The following is a 16,707-nucleotide window of genomic DNA, read 5'->3' on the forward strand; positions in this document are numbered from 1 at the left end:
CGAGTTTGGGGGTCACTGCCCCGAGTACTCCGACCACCACAGGCACGACTGTCACCTTGACCTTCCAGGCTCTCTCCAGCTCCTGTCTGAGCCCTTGGTATTTCTCGATTTTCTCATGTTCCTTTTTTCTGATGTTTCCATCACTTGGGACCGCTACATCCACGACAACGGCTTTCCTTTCCCCTTTATCTATGACCACGATATCTAGTTGGTTGGCCATTACCATCTTGTCAGTCTGCATCTGGAAGTCCCACAGGATCTTTGCTCGGTCATTCTCCACAACTTTGGGAGGTGTTTCCCATTTTGACCTTGGGGTTTCCAGTCCATACTGCGCACAGATGTTTCGGTAGACTATGCCAGCCACCTGGTTATGGCGCTCCATGTAGGCTTTCCCTGCAAGCATCTTACACCCTGCAGTTATGTGTTGGATTGTCTCAGGTGCCTCTTTGCACAACCTACACCTTGGGTCTTGTCTGGTGTGGTATATCCCTGCCTCGATGGCTCTGGTGTTCAGGGCCTGCTCTTGGGCAGCCAGGATGAGTGCCTCTGTGCTGTCATTTAGGCCAGCCCTCTCTAGCCACTGATAGGACTTCTTGAGATCAGCCACTTCTGCTATTGTACGGTGGTACATCCCGTGTAGGGGCTTTTCCTCCCATGATTGTCCCTCTTCCAGCACCTCATCCTCTGTTCCCCATTGACTGAGACATTCTCTGAGTACATCATCCGTTGGAGCCTTCTCTTTGATGTATTCATGGAGCTTGGATGTTTCATCCTGGACAGTGGCTCTCACACTCACTAGTCCCCAGCCTCCTTCCTTACGGCTTGTGTACAGTCTCAGGGTGCTGGACTTGGGATGGAACCCTCCGTGCATGGTGAGGCGTTTTCGGGTCTTAACATCCGTGGTCTGAATCTCTTCCTTTGGCCAACTTATTATTCCTGCAGGGTATCTGATCACTGCCAGGGCATAGCTGTTTATTGCCCGGGTCTTGTTCTTGCCATTGAGCTGGCTTCTGAGGACTTGCCTCACCCGCTGGAGGTATTTGGTCGTAGTCGCTTTCCTTGTTGCTAGTTCGAGGTTGCCATTGGCCTGTGGTATACCACAGCTGTTTTCAATGTCTGCTATTGTTCCTTCAGGGAGTGAGACCCCTTCAGTGTGGACTACCTTGCCCATCTTAGTCACCATCCGACTACATTTTTCCAGCCCGAATGACATTCCGATATCACTGCTGTAGATCCTGGTTGTGTGGATCAGGGAGTCTATGTCCCTTTCGCTCTTAGCATACAGCTTTATTTCATCCATGTAGAGGAGGTGACTGATCGTAGCTCCATTTCTGAGCCGGTATCCATAGCCTGTCTTGGCGATTATCTGGCTGAGGGGGTTCAGTCCTATGCAGAAAAGCAGCGGGGAGAGTGCATCACCTTGATATATGCCACATTTGATGGACACTTGCGTTAGTGGCTTGCCATTGGCTTCAAGTGTGGTTTTCCACATCCTCATCGAGTTTGCAACGAAGGCTCTCAGGGTCCTGTTGACCTTATACAACTCCAAGCATTCAGTGATCCATGTGTGTGGCATCGAGTCATATGCTTTCTTGTAATCAATCTAGGCTGTGCACAGGTTGGTATGTCGGGACCTGCAGTCTTGAGCGACTGTTCTGTCAACCAGCAGCTGATGTTTGGCACCTCTAGTATCTCTACTAATGCCTTTCTGTGCTTTGTTCATGTATTGATCCATGTGTCCACTTATCTTAGCCGCAATGATGCCTGACATGAGCTTCCATGTTGTGGAGAGACAGGTTATTGGCCGATAGTTGAAAGGAACTGCACCCTTTGAGGAATCCTTCATGATCAGGATTGTTCGCCCTTCGGTTAGCCATCCTGGGTGAGTCCCATCCATCAGCAACTGGTTCATTTGTGCTGCTAGGCACTCGTGGAGAGCTGTGAGTTTCTTTAGCCAGTAGGTTTGGACCATATCCGGGCCTGGTGCCGTCCAGTTTTTCATACCTGAGACTCTTCCTTGTATATCTGCCGCTGTGATGGTAACTGGGTTCTGTTCAGGGAGGTTGCTGTGCTCCTCTTTCAGAGTCACCAGCCATTGTGCACTGATGTTATGTGCGACTTCCTTCTCCCATATGCCTTTCCAGTATCTTTCAGTTTCCAGCCTTGGAGGGTCTGCTCTGCTGTTAGAACCCTGCCACTGAGCGTACACTTTCACATGTTGTGTTGCGAACAGCCTGTTTATTCTTCTGGCCTCATTCTCTTTCGTGTACCTCTTTAGGCGACTGGACAAGGCCTGGAGCCTTTGTTTGGCAGTTTCGAGTGCTTCAGGTATGGTTATCTGCATGTACCTCTTAGGTATTGGCCTTTTATTCACACCTCTCTGGATCTCCGTCAATTGACTCACATCTTTCCGAGCCGCCTTGATCTTGGCCTCCAACCGTCTTTTCCATGGTGGGTAATGAATCTCGTGGCTCTCATGGTTGCTCTTGTAGCCAAGCATCTCTAGGATCACTGATGCTGAGGTGTATATCAGCTCATTGGTTTCCGTGATCGTTCCGGTCGGGATTGTTCTCAGTGCTGCATTCACAGTTTCCATGAGACTTTCAGGTGGTACTTCACATAGCCGTTGTAATCGGTGTCTTCGTTGCCCAGTTTTCATTCTTGCCATGATCTTATCTACCAGGTCAGTTGCTGCCTCGCTCAGCATTTCATTCATTGGGGCTGGCTTCCCAATCTCATCATTCATTGGGGCTTGCCTCCCAATCTCTGGTTGAACCTCTTCCTCTGATGTGGCAGCCTGGGGCCCTTCACCTCGGAATTTGTGTTGTACCTCATCAATCTCAAGTTGTGATAGCAATTGCCGTTTGTGGATATTGGAACACTGAGCTACTAGTTGTTTCGTGGTCAACCGTGACTGTGGATTTCGAAGTAACCATTCAGCCCCCATTCTCCGCATGTAACCCCTCTGACTAGGGTTGCTTGAGTAGTAGCATTCCAACAGAGCCATGTTATCGCATCTCGTCCATCTCCGCTTTGTTCCAGTAGCCCATTTTTCATCAGGGTGCTCTGGTTCCCCAGCACCTGACGCAGACCTTGTTTGGCCGGGCGACGTCTGAGCCGGCAGGTCATTCCATTTATTGTCTCTCATCATTTTATGAGGTAGGCATTGGCGTGAAGGGCCTTGCCCAAGGACCCACACTGGATGATGTCATTGTGCTCATTTTCTTTGCCACAAGTGGGATTCGAACCCTCGTCTCCCATATGCCATACCGATGCCTTATCAACTGAGCTATCCAGTAACATATATATATATATAATACTGCTTATTACGACACTATTTTCATTTCCCCTGCACATTTCTAGTCTTTTTATGTATAATTAGTTCCGTTTAGTACGATTCGTGGTTTTTACGATAATCCGGTTACTACGGTGCTCTTTTTCATCTCCCGCCGGCCATTTTGCTATGTTTATATCGATTTAAAAGATACTTGTCACTGTGAATCGATATTTGCTTAGGGGTTTCTATAGGAGATGCCAGTGTCGTCATTTATGATCACGGATCGGCCGCTAACTTCCGGTAGGCAGAAAGCTTACCAACACAACAGTTGTTAGCGAGTGCTATCATTGTATTGTGAGCTTATGCGTTTCATTTTCGGTTTAGATGAATGAAAGCCTTCGCATTTTAGTACAATGGTGATATCGCGTGTGGTTGTCTAAAACTTTAGCCATGTTAACTCCTGATAATTTAAAGAAAAGGTATCAGCGAGCACAGCGTCGTGACGATGACAGGCAGACGGCAGCAAGGATGCAGCAAGAAAGGAACAACACTGCCTCAATTCTCCTGGGACTATCTAACTGTACCAGTAACATTGATCAAGAAGAAGGGGATTCATGTTGAAAAAGCCACCGAGCGTGTTAAAAACATTAAGATTCAAAGTACAACTATGATAATTAATCTTGCCTCCGTCTGACAATATTATGACAATGTGCTGTGCTCTTTCAAATTTGCATCCCAAGTTAGTTTAATGATTTACCACAACTGACATAGTATGTTCCCTTTCAAATGTTGTAATGATTAAATATGATTCAAAATGTCCAACATACATGACAACTTTGTCTTCAAAAACAATACGGCGACTGTTCAACGTTGTAAAAACACACTGGATACACGTGTCCACTTTGTATGTATTCATAAGCTTTGAGGGACTCATATGCCTTCAAACTATCGTCAGTGAACTGTCTGGGAGTATCGACGAGGTCAAAATAAATATCGGTGAAAGTAATGTCCGGCCACAATGATGGATCGTCAACCCATCCAGTCTTCAAATTGAAAGGATCCGGCAAGTTACAAGTACAGTAACAATATCTTAGCTTCTCAAAGTATCGCTCTCGGACTTTTAACGGTAGCTTTCGCACATAATCGGAGCATTGTTCAGTTTTCATGCGACAGGTCGCTTTGTCCATACTCGCTATTGTTGCTTTTGCCTACCAGCGAAAAAAATCGCATGATTCGTGACGTCACCTCCGTAAACAACTAGCATCTCCTATACAGTACCACCATTATCGAAATCTGTATCGGTCGCGCCATTGGTCGACTTGGTCACGTGACTTGGTGATGTGAGTTTGTTACGTGACCAGCTCCCTGTGTAGCAGACGCCATATTCATTTTCAGACACCAGCTCGTGTGTAGCAGACGACATTTTCTACCGTCTTCAACTATGGCGACAACAATGGCATACATGTTTGCAATCGATTAAAGAATTATATGTGCCATTTTGAGGCAATATTGGGGGAACATCTCTCACCCAAAAAAAAGAGGCACAAAATGGCGAGCTCCCGATGGCCACCTCCGTTTCTTATATGGCCTTGGATGCCATATAATGGCAGCTTTTGGGCACAACACGCTTCTCAGACCAAACATACTTCATCAACGTAAGTAATGTAAACGTTGCAGTTTTGGTTTTTCATGCTGTCACACTGTTTTTTTCGTGGTTTCGTGTGAATAGAACGTGAGGATTTTGCATTGGTGGCATTTTTGAAAGGAAATAGTCATTAAAAAGTGTAAAGACGTTTTTATTTTATGCACAGATTTATTTTTCACTTCACTACTGTACAAAAAGCATGTTAGATACGCAATCCATGAACTCAATGATAAAATTACATGCCATATCAAAGATACCCCGTTTACATGTTGCCCCGCCCCTTTAATGCAGTTCGGCGCAGCACGGATATATCGACAGTACGGTTATATCGACATATATATACAGTAAAGTCTCGTTATATCGATATCGGTTATATCGATAGTACCGCTTATTACGATACTATTTTCATTTCCCTTGCACATTTCTCGTCTTTTTATGTATAATTAGTACCGTTTAGTACGATACCCGGTTATTACGATAATCCGGTTATTACGGTGCTCCTTTTCATCCCCCGCCTGCCATTTTTGTTGTTTATATCGATATATCCGTCGCGCCATTGGTCAACTTGGTCACGTGTCTTGTTACGTGAGCCGCCATCGGTCGCGCCATTGGTCGACTTGGTCACATGAGCCGCCATCGGTCGCGCTATTGGTCGACTTGGCCGTGTGACTTTGTCACGTGACACGCCATCGGTCGCGCCATTGGTCAACTTGGTCACGTGTCTTGGTTACGTGTCACGCCATTGGTCGACTTGGTCAGGTGACTTGGTTACGTGCCCAGCACCCGTGTAGCAGAGCCATTTTCATTTTCAGACGCTAGCTCATGTGTAGCAGACGAGATTGAAGTGTTTGTGTTAAAAGGTAAAAATGGGAAGCAGAAGAAGATTGATGACTTTTTTAAATTGTATACATAATACAGTAAGATGTAAGCGTTGCAGTTTCCCTGTTGTGTTATGTACATGCCCACTGTACTGTATATGAATGCAATCGTTTTTTGCAACAATGTTTCTTGTTTTGTCTGCTGAAGCGCGATGATTTTGAAAATTATTAACATTCCATACTGTGTATTAAAGGACAGACGATTTCACTTTTTATTCAAATGCTAATAAAAATGACTTCACGCAAAGACGTCTTGCATTGCTTGTGAATCCAAACAATGGCTTCAGATTCGGATAATATGCTTTCTTGTTACACATCCAGTTATGAATATGTTTCAAATACACTGTAGTTCTGAAGATTAAAGCATACATGTTTACAATCATTAAAGAATTATATGTGCCATTTTGAGGCAACATTGGGGGAACATCTCTCACCCAAAAAAAAAGGGAGCTAATGGCCAGCTCCGTTTCTTATATGGCGCTTGGCTGCCCTCTTTTGGCGGCTTTTGTTTAATGCAGTTCGGCGCAGGATCGGATATATCGATAGTCCCGGTTATATCGATATTTTTCGGACTCCCTTGAATATCGATATAATGAGACTTTACTATATATATATATATACACACAGTAAAGTCTCGTTATATCGATATCGGTTATATTGATAGTACTGCTTATTACGATACTATTTCTATGAACGCAAGGAGAAAATTTACATGCCGCAGGATCGGATATATCGATAGTCCGGTTATATCAATATTTTTTTCGACTCCCGAGAATATCGATATAACGAGACTTTACTGTATATATATACATACACACACACACCAAACCATTCCCATAATAAGAGAAAATTGCTCTCGGAAAAAGAAATTGCACTAAATTAGAAAAATCTTTAATCACACTTTTAATACAAACTCACTTCAATACAATTTGTTGAGCAAGAGCTACGATTGACACAAAAAAAATGTACAGCATTGTTGCTAAGGCAGGCTCGAGCGTAAACAGTTGTTAGTTGCCAATGCCACACGCACAAACACACACACATACACAGTACACACAATACACACACAATACACACAGAATACACACACAATACATACACAATACACACCCACACAAACATAAATACACACATACATACATACACACATACATACATACATACATACATACATACATACATACATACATACATACATACATACATACAGACAGACAGCCATTAAAATGAGAATAATCCATTCAGAGGTCCCCATAAAACATAATTTTCTCCTTTCTAATTTTCTAAGCCTTAAAACGACACAGAATATACCTTGTTTTATATATAATAAATGTGGTATTGTAATTAAATAAATAAACTGCACTGTGGGTCATGTGCAGGTTATTTGTGGAGTCTGATTGATGGGATATTTTAACCTTGCAGTCGACACTCTGCCTTTGAACTATCAATAAAGTCGAAACAAGTCCAAATTTCACTGTTTTCTATCCATTTTCTCACCATTTTACTTTTTTTTGTTTTTTTTCCACTTTTTTTTGGTTCAAGCTCTATCGTCTCCCTTTCGTGTGTGTGTGTGTATGTTATTCTGTTTCTGTAACCCATCCCCCCCGCTCACTGCTGCGTGCGCCCCTCCCTCCTATCCCACGGATCTTGACCAATCACGGGCGGCTTTAACCAAAGACTGTTGGCGGGGAATAGAAGGAAAAAACGCCAGCTGCCATTTCAGGAGCTCCAAGAACCGGCGAGCTATTTGTGGAGCCTGGTTGATAGGATATTTTAACCTTGCAGTCTACACTCTACCTTTCAACTATCAATAAAGTTGAAATGAGTCCAAATTTCACTGTGTTTTCTATCCATTTTCTCACTCACTCTGTCGTCTGCCTATTTATTTTTATTTACAGCTCTGTTTTTCTGTAACCCCCCCCCCCCCTTCACTGCTGCATTCTTGACCAATCATGTGCGGCTTTAACCTATTTTTATTTGCAGCTCTGTGTTTCTGTAACCCCCACTGCTGCATTCTTGACCAATCACGTGCAGCTTTAACCGAAGCCTGGGGGTGGGGAATAGAGAATAAAAAATAGTCGGCTGCCATTTCGTTGTTAGGAGAACGGGCTCGTTCGCGAATGACAAATCACTCATTGTAGCGCTCCGTGTGTATCCCGAAAAATAGTTCGTTTGCCAAGATTAAATTATCGTGAATTTAACGTTCGTAAGTTGAAAAGTTTGTTAGTCAAGGCGTTCGTAAGCCGAGGTATCACTGTATATATCAACTCAAAAGGTTGACCAGCACCTGCCTGCGGGCGCTGGTAAACGTCAGAGTGATGGCCAGAGCTATCACACTGTATCTGTAGCAAGCTGCATCAGCAAATATACAATATTGTTGTGTGCTTTCAAACAACAATGTCTGAAGGAGGAGAATGAATGAATTGGGTTGCAGATTTACTGTTAAAGCCATTTCCAAGTTGGACTTTTCAAGAAAACATGGACATCATTTAGAAAGGTCCGACAGTTATTTCCTGGCTAACGGTACCCTCTAGTGAACTTGTGGTAAATTGTGTGGATTGATTCAGACATAGCACTGCTGAAGGCCTGGGTATGAAATTCACCACAGTAGAAAAGTAATGTCTATTGTTATCTGTGTTATTTGTTTCTTTGTAGGTCATCTGACAGACAAAGACCTGATGAACTTCCTTATTCGCTGTAAGAAGAGTTTGCGTTTAAATGGTGTCATTATAATAAAAGACAATATGGCACGACAGGGATGTAAGCTGGACACCATTGACAGCAGCATAAGTCGACACCTGGACATCATGAAGATCATTATTTACAAAGCTGGCCTCGAGATCTTGGCTGTTGAAAGGCAAGAGGGCTTTCCAGAGGCCATGATTCCTGTATGGATGATTGCAATGAAATAGTTTTTGGTAAACAGGCCTTTTATGTTGGATTTGATAGATTGATTAGATTGCGCTTTTGGTTAATATTCTGTCACCTCACTTTTTTTTAACACCGTGTTGGTGTGCCATTGCCCAATTTCCCTCTGACTGACTGACACTCAGCACTTGATTCCTCTGAATTAAATTAATTGGGATAGGCTCCGGCAAGATGAATATTTCACAATTTAAACGTCCGTGTATGCTCTCAGTCGTACAGGCGTGGTCCGTCGATGAAAAGGTTTCTTCGGCCGTCTGTACTTCTTTGAAGGTGTCGGACATTTCGCTTCTTAACTGTCACGTTCCGGCGGCGTCAGTGGCAGCTGACGAGCGGAAACGTTGGGGACAGGTGGTGGATCGCTAAGCAGGCCAGAGGCGTTGGTGCAGGCAATCGATTTATTAACAGAAGGCGCGGGTCCGCGATGACGCCCGCTAAAAGGTTTGTGGAACAGAAATAATGACTAAACAAACAATGCTAGTGGGCGAGCGGCGGCAATCCACCCAACCACACTAACTAACAAAATAAAAAGGCACATGCGGGTGCAAAACAGCCTACGACGCGGGACAGTAAAATAAACGCGATTGTGGCTAGAATAATATCTTCGGGCGAAGCAACTAACGTACTGATTATACTGTAATGCCCCTAGGCGTGATAAAGGATGCGCACAGTCGTTGGCACAGCTGGTCAGGCTTTTATTAAGCAAACGTTGCAGTTAGCACAATCATACCGGAGTTGTTGTTACGCCACAACTCACGCGCAGTCCTCTCTCTCGCTCTCTCGCGGACTTCTCGTTCAGGTCCTCCCTTCTGTCCGTGACGTAATCTCTCCCGACTAGCCCAGCCCCCAAACATGCAACTCACAAGCCCCGGACGTTACACTACCCTCCCCTTTATGAAACCCTCGCCCCGAGGGGTCAACAAAAAAATCCTCCAGCCGTAGCTGTTGTGGCCCTTGTGTCCGTCTCTGCGGTCGACCTGGCTCTGAGTCAATTCTGCCTCCCGCTGGCTGACCTGGGACACGACTGGTGGAAGGCGGATCCCCCGCCTGGAAGTTCCGCCCCTCGCGCCACACGTCAGAATCTCGCTTTCGACGCGCACCGGCTTTCTGCAGCCGACCCCGCCGTCTGTGTAAAAACTCCAGCCCCAGCTGGTCCCCTGAGCAGCCCGGAGGTCTCCTGAACGCCTCAAGTGGTGCGTGCGACTGGGCTTGAAGTCTCTTGCCGGCCACACACTCCTCACAGCGCCAGCAGAAGTCATCCACGTTGTGTCGATGGTGTCCCCAGTAGAACACTTGGCGGAGCCGTCGGAGGGTCTTTGCGCGGCCAAGGTGTCCTGAGCCAGTGCCCTTATGACAAGCTCTCAGCACAGTCTCTCGAAGAGCTTTCGGCACAACCACCTGCCATCTCTCTTCCCCAGCAGCAGGTTCTCTCCAAGCATGCTGCAGCACAGCATCCTTTATGCGTAGCACAGCAAACTTGCTCCAAAGGCCTTTGGAAGCAGCAGAGAGTCCCATCACGTCTTTCCAGGGTGGCCTCCTGCCACTCTGGACCCACTGCCGCACTGGGTTGAGGTCGTGGTCCTCTTCTTGCTTTGCAGCCCACTCTGCAGTGTCCACAGCCTCTAAGGTGCAGCATGTTGGCCCGGCAGCAGCCGCTTCTCCATGGATTTCCATCTCTTTTGATTTTATTGCCCCCTCTGGTGGGCATTCCATCACAGGGCGAGTAACCTACCCGATCGCCTGTCGAGGGCAGAGTGGACAGCACTGCTGAAGGGTCGACTGTGTTGATGGCCACCCCTGGGGAATCCTGTTGAGATGCCGTGATCAGCTCGACACGCTGGCCACCTGGCAGGGTGAGCACCCCAGCCCCCAAGTCCACCACACAATTTGTGGCTTTTAAAAAGTCCCGTCCTAGAATACAGGGGTCACTCTCGTCAGCTACCCAAGCTGAGTGGGTTGTTGAGGAACCCCCCAGGCCAAAAACAAATGTCCCTTTGCCCTTCATCTTGGCCGTTTCACCGGTCACTGTCCTCAGTTTTGTGTGTGTCGACTTTAAGACGGTTCCTGCTGGAACAACGTCAAGCCTCACGATCGTGACTGAAGACCCAGTGTCCACCAAGGCTGTCCAGGACACGTCTCCAATCTGCATGCGGACATGACTGTGGTCCCCCATGTCTGTCCAACCCACTGTCACCGCTCCGCATGTGGACTGCAGTTCCCGGTTGACCACTGGAGGGGTCTGCGCTGCCCGGCCTTCAGGGACCCTTCGCCGTTTCATCTTTGAGCAGCGCCGCAGCAGATGACCTGGCTTTCCACACCCCCAGCAGACAGCAGGGCGTGCACGTCGACCACTCCCTTCCTCCTGTTGAGCTTTCGACGACGATGTCACCGAATCGGGGCAAGCTGCTGTCTGCAGTAATCCCTTGACTGCGATCTCCCTCTCTGTCGCAAGGGCAAGTGCTTCTCCAAGCGCTGCTGGGTGGGCAAGCTGGACGTGCAGCCGCAGTTCATCCGGTCTGAGAGCTTGGATGAACTGGTCACGAATCAGTTCATCTCGGACTTCCTCTGGCATCCCAGCATATGCGCGTCGACCCAGGCTCTCGATCGCATGGGCTAGACAACGTAGCGGTTCACCGGGATGTCGATCACGCTGCTTGAACTCGCTGCGCAGAGTCTTTCAAATTGAACTCCCCAAAGCGCCGCTGCAGAGCGCCCACCAGCGCGCTGTAATCAAGTCTCTGTCCAGGGCTCAGTAGCAGCAGACAGGACGTAGCCTCCTCAGTCAGTGAAAGCGCTAACTGCACCGCCTTCACCTTGTCCGGCCAGTTCGATGCGTGGGCCACCAATTCGAACTGTGCCAAATACGCCTCCCAACTTCCCTTCCCGGAGAATTTCGGCGCCTTCATGGAGGGCCACGCGAGACCAAGGGCGCCGCCATTAATGCTCTCATCGCTCCTCGCGGCGACGGCTGCACTTGTCGTAATGGCGGGTTCATGCCCATTCCGGTGCGGATTGCCACCGTAAAGACGACCGCGCTCCATGCCACTTGACTCCGTCAATTCCACCTGGCAAGGCCTCCCCCTTTACCTTCTGGCGAGTAGCGTCGTCGCGGAACATCTTCCCTCAAAAGTTCGAAGTGCAACGGGTGAATCCGGAGCTTCTGACAGCAATGTAATGCCCCTAGGCGTGATAAAGGATGCGCACAGTCGTTGGCACAGCTGGTCAGGCTTTTATTAAGCAAACGTTGCAGTTAGCACAATCATACCGGAGTTGTTGTTACGCCACAACTCACGCGCAGTCCTCTCTCTTGCTCTCTCGCGGACTTCTCGTTCAGGTCCTCCCTTCTGTCCGTGACGTAATCTCTCCCGACTAGCCCAGCCCCCAAACATGCAACTCACAAGCCCCGGACGTTACAATACATTCAAGGTACTGGCAAGGCGTGAGGCGAAGTATCTTCCGATGCTGGCTAAGTGCCATCGTCGTGCCATATATATATATATATATATATATATATATATATATATATATATATATATATATATATATATATATATATATATATATATATATATCGCATCTCGTCCACCATCTGTGCATCTCGTCCACCATCTGTGCGGAGTATGGACTGGAAACCCCAAGGTCAAAATGGGAAACACCTCCCAAGGTGGTGGAGAATGACCGAGCAAAAATCCTGTGGGACTTCCAGATACAGACTGACAAGATGGTAATGGCCAACCAACCTGATATCGTGGTCATAGATAAAGGGGAAAGGAAAGCCGTTGTCGTGGATGTAGCGGTCCCGAGTGATGGGAACATCAGAAAGAAGGAACATGAGAAAATCGAGAAATACCAAGGGCTCAGAGAGGAGCTGGAGAGAGCCTGGAAGGTAAAGGTGACAGTCGTGCCTGTGGTGGTCGGAGCACTTGGGGCAGTGACCACCAAACTCGACGAGTGGTTGCAACAGATCCCGGGAACAACATCGGATATCTCGGTCCAGAAAAGCGCAGTGCTGGGAACAGCACGGATACTGCGCAGAACCCTCAAGCTTCCTGGCCTCTGGTAGAGGACCCGAGCTGAAATGGGGACAGACACCACCCATGGTGGGTGAGACGAGGATTTTTTTTTTTTTTTTTTATATATATATATGATGGCCCCCCTTCCTCCGGTATCACCTCATCATAGCAGAGTCTGGCACCGCCATGTCTGGACAGTAGGGATATATATATAGGGCCTAAACTACCAGTAAGACTTTAGTTTGCTGACAAAGTTTCGTGGATAAGAAGCGAAACGTCCGACACCTTCAAAGAAGTACAGATGACGGCTGAAGAAACCTTTTCATTGATTCACAATTTAAATATACTTTGTCCATTCACAATCTTTCCCAAAAAGCATAAACAATTACATTAAAAATAGATACTGATATGTGGAGAAATTGGGGTGAGGTTATGTGCAATAAAAAAACAATTGGATATGTATGTCAATACATGACACATGAGGGGTGATATGATTCAAGGGTGGTTCAAGAAGTGATTCACAAGTTTCACGTTTCCCAATTAATCATTTATAGAAGAGTCATAAGAATCAAATAATCAAAACATTTTAAATTGTATGTACAAGCTGTAGTTTCATGTGATACACTGGCATCTTCCAAAGAATTAAAATTTTCAGATTCTACTCACTTTTTGCTTCAGCCCTCTAGAACACCTTTCAATGAAAGAATGAATGCTACCAACATCCATCCATTCATCCATCCATTCTTTCTCTTTTGCTGCTTATTTTACAAGTGTAAAGGGTACACTGAATCCCAACTCTACTGACTTTAGGCGAGAGCCAGGGTAAACATTAATTAGTTTACAGTCAATCACAAGGCACTCATATATTGATGAGAAGGTTTCTTCAGCCGTCATCTGTACTTTTTTGAAAGTGTCGGACGTTTTGCCTCCTATCCAAGAGGCTTCGTCAGCGAACTAAAGTCTTACTGGTCGTATCGGCCCTATTTATATATCCCTAATGTCCAGACATGGCGCCAGACACAGCTATGATAGGTCCCTACTCTCAGGTTGGAGGGAGCAGAGGACCACTCTCTGTGGCCCCACTGATTGTTCCTACATTCCTGACTAACGACTGCCCTGTTTGCCCCACTCCAACCGGTATCACATCATCAGCATTACGAATGTTGCCTAACCTGTGTTGCCTAAGCAGGCTATTGTATGAACGATCCAAATTGAACCTCACCCCACCAGACCGGTTTAATGAAGGATTTAGTTGTTTTATGAGAAACGCTTCTTTTACTCCCCTTTCAAACCATCTATGTTCTTTCGCTAAGATTTTAACCTCATTGTCGTGAAATGAGTGGTTGCACTGAGGGGGGAGCAGAGGACAACTCCCTGCGGCTAAAATGATTACTTCTCTTGTCCTGATTGATTACTTCTGTTGTCCTGCCTGAGTATGAGGTCTATGACTGGTCTGATTGCCCCATTTGCTCTGGTATCACCTCATCAGCATAACTAAGCCTATGTTGACTAAGAAGTCTGTTGTGCGAACAATCCAAATTGAACCTCACCCCACCATGGCGATTTAGTGAAAGATTTTGCTGTTTTATGAAGCCTCTTGGATAAGAAGCGAAACGTCCGACACCTTCAAAAAAGTACAGATGACGGCTGAAGAAACCTTTTCATCTTTCCAGCAAAGTTGTTAGGAAATGTTTAAGTTGGACTACCATAATCATTATTTCATGGGTCAATGACAAATAAAGTTGAATTAGTTATTTTCAAGTACAGATGTAATGCATATTTTTGACGCCAGAATAATCTTCAACAAGTGTCATTTAAAGGAGAACCGACGTCACTTTTTTGTTTTTTAACTGACATCAGAAAAACGTTTTATAGCATCTAAAATACCCAAAACATGCAGTATATTTTTATTCACCAATAAAAATGACTTAAAGTGTCCAAAATCTGCAAAAAATTGAGCTGCGAATTGGGCATTTTCAGAAAGTCCCGCCCCCAGTTTGTGACGTCACGCCAAGACGTCTTGCATTGCTGGAGAATCAAAACAATGGCTTCAGAATCGGATAATATGCTATATATATATATATATATATATATATATATATATATATATATATATATATATATATATATATATATAAGCCCGTTTCCACAGGCTGATATATTCTTTCAATGGAGCTTGGACTCCCTCTGCTGGCGGCTTTTGGATGTAACACACGGTTTTAAAAAAATAGTACAGCAAAATACATTGACGTGATGGAAAGACGCTACAATGCGTCTTTTTTACAGTCAAGAGGCGGTCCTTTTCTGACGTCACGTGAAAACACGTCACCAACTCAAAAACTAGACTTCCTGAATGTTCAGCGCGAGTCTTAAAACGTAAAATATAGCTATATGCGGCTGAATCTTATTAAAATACACCCAGTAGAAGTCATTTGAAGCCATTTTACAAATTATGGACACAACTTGTCCGGAGACGTCGGTTGTCCTTTAAGGGTTGTCTCAACCCTCTCTCCCTTTTGCTCTCTCCATCTTGCTCTCTCCCACTTGCTCTCTCCCTCTCGCTCTCTTGCTCTTGCTCTCGCTCTCTCTCTCTCTCTCTCTCTCTCTCTCTCTCTCTCTCTCTCTCTCTCTCTCTCTCTCTCTCTCTCTCTCTCTCTCTCTCTCTCTCTCTCTCACTCTCCTCTCCCTCTCCCTCTCCCTCTCCCTCTCCCTCTCCCTCTACCTCTCGATCACTCCCACGCCCACTCTCACTTCCACTCTCTCCTCTTACTCTCACTCTTCCCCTTTTCCCCTCTTCCGCTCTCCCTCTCTCCCTCTCCTCCTTTTACTAACACTCTCACTCTCTCTTTGTCAGTTAGGGCAGTTATATTTGTGATTAACAGTGTTTTGTTAAAAGTTACCCACCCGATCAGTCAGTATTGGGTCACTTTTTGATATTGTTTTTTTTTTTACATTGTGTTTGTATTTTGTTAACAACAATGTGTTTAGTAGACCCTACTCCTCCCTTTACCTCTGCTTGCTGGGGTCTTCTACCTACTACGTCGCTAATGTAGCAGAAATGGCCGAACCGTCAAATGGTTCAGAAGCCCGGTACAACGGCAGCCCATGCTGTGAGTGCCTTTCTGAACCGTTTTTTAAAATATCGCTCGTCTCTCCCCAGCCTGCTTCTGTGTTAGCCCCTCGGCTAGTGTTCAGTGAGGAACCGAGACTGAGAACCATTGTCTCAAATTTGGAGGCGCTGATTCTCATCCCAACTGCTCCACACTCGTCTGCGAAACACTCCAGCGAGAGATGAAGAGTCCTACTTGAAGAACCCAAGAATACCACATCATCTGCACAAAGCAGAGATGCTATACTGAGCCCATCAAAACGGACTCCTTCAACGCTTCAGCCGCCCCTAGAGATTCTGTCCATAAAGAGAATGCAAGGACACCGATGTCTGTGTCTTACCAAACGCAAACACCATGTGTTATCAGATGCGAACATTGTGTATCAGATGTCTCTGAACCCAATAAGTAGAGGAGTTGTCGAATTAGTGATTGAGAACACAAATAAAGTTCTCCTCTTGAGCACAAAAAGACCAACGGAGTGCCTCATTCTCGTTTTTGTTTTAAATTGAATAAAGAATAATAATAATAATACATGTCTATTTGGTGAAGCTGACATTTAATTGGGGGCTCGTCCGGCATTGCAAGATACCAGAGGTGTCCAGAGGCAGAGTTGACAACCAGGAAAAAATGTGGCCATGGCAGCAAACACCTATTTGGGACTGGGCCTTGGCTATGTTTCTGGGGACCAAAGGTTGACGCAAATTGGAGAAGAGGCATCTTTGGTGAGTTGAAAAAAAAACACTGAAATAATGCATGCAAGTTGACGGGAAAACAGAGTAGTCTCCAAAACTGTGTCAAAAAGTAACATACTTAAACTCTGTAAATACAGAGTCGTCTATAGTTTTAAGGACTAGTTTAT

General features: G+C 45.8%; 1 protein-coding gene across 2 annotated transcripts in view; it reads left to right on the forward strand.

Moving 5' to 3' along the window:
- The window catches only part of ntmt2 (N-terminal Xaa-Pro-Lys N-methyltransferase), a 34,477-nt gene extending 18,021 nt beyond the window's left edge, over positions 1-16,456 (forward strand). Inside the window, exons 5-6 of one of the 2 annotated variants that reach the window (XM_089001576.1) lie at positions 8,456-8,657; positions 15,899-16,456. In XM_089001576.1, the coding sequence (XP_088857702.1) occupies positions 8,456-8,657; positions 15,899-15,914 (218 nt within the window). In that variant the 3' untranslated portion in view covers positions 15,915-16,456. Of the gene's footprint in view, positions 1-8,455; positions 8,719-15,898 lie in introns of both variants that reach the window. The other variant, XM_089001575.1, reaches the window with a different exon arrangement.
- Positions 16,457-16,707: the final 251 nt, after the last annotated feature.

The sequence above is a fragment of the Hippocampus bargibanti genome, linkage group LG07, assembly GCF_051943395.1.
Source record: "Hippocampus bargibanti isolate YZ-2025 linkage group LG07, ASM5194339v1, whole genome shotgun sequence".
In the NCBI taxonomy this organism is placed as follows: domain Eukaryota; kingdom Metazoa; phylum Chordata; class Actinopteri; order Syngnathiformes; family Syngnathidae; genus Hippocampus; species Hippocampus bargibanti.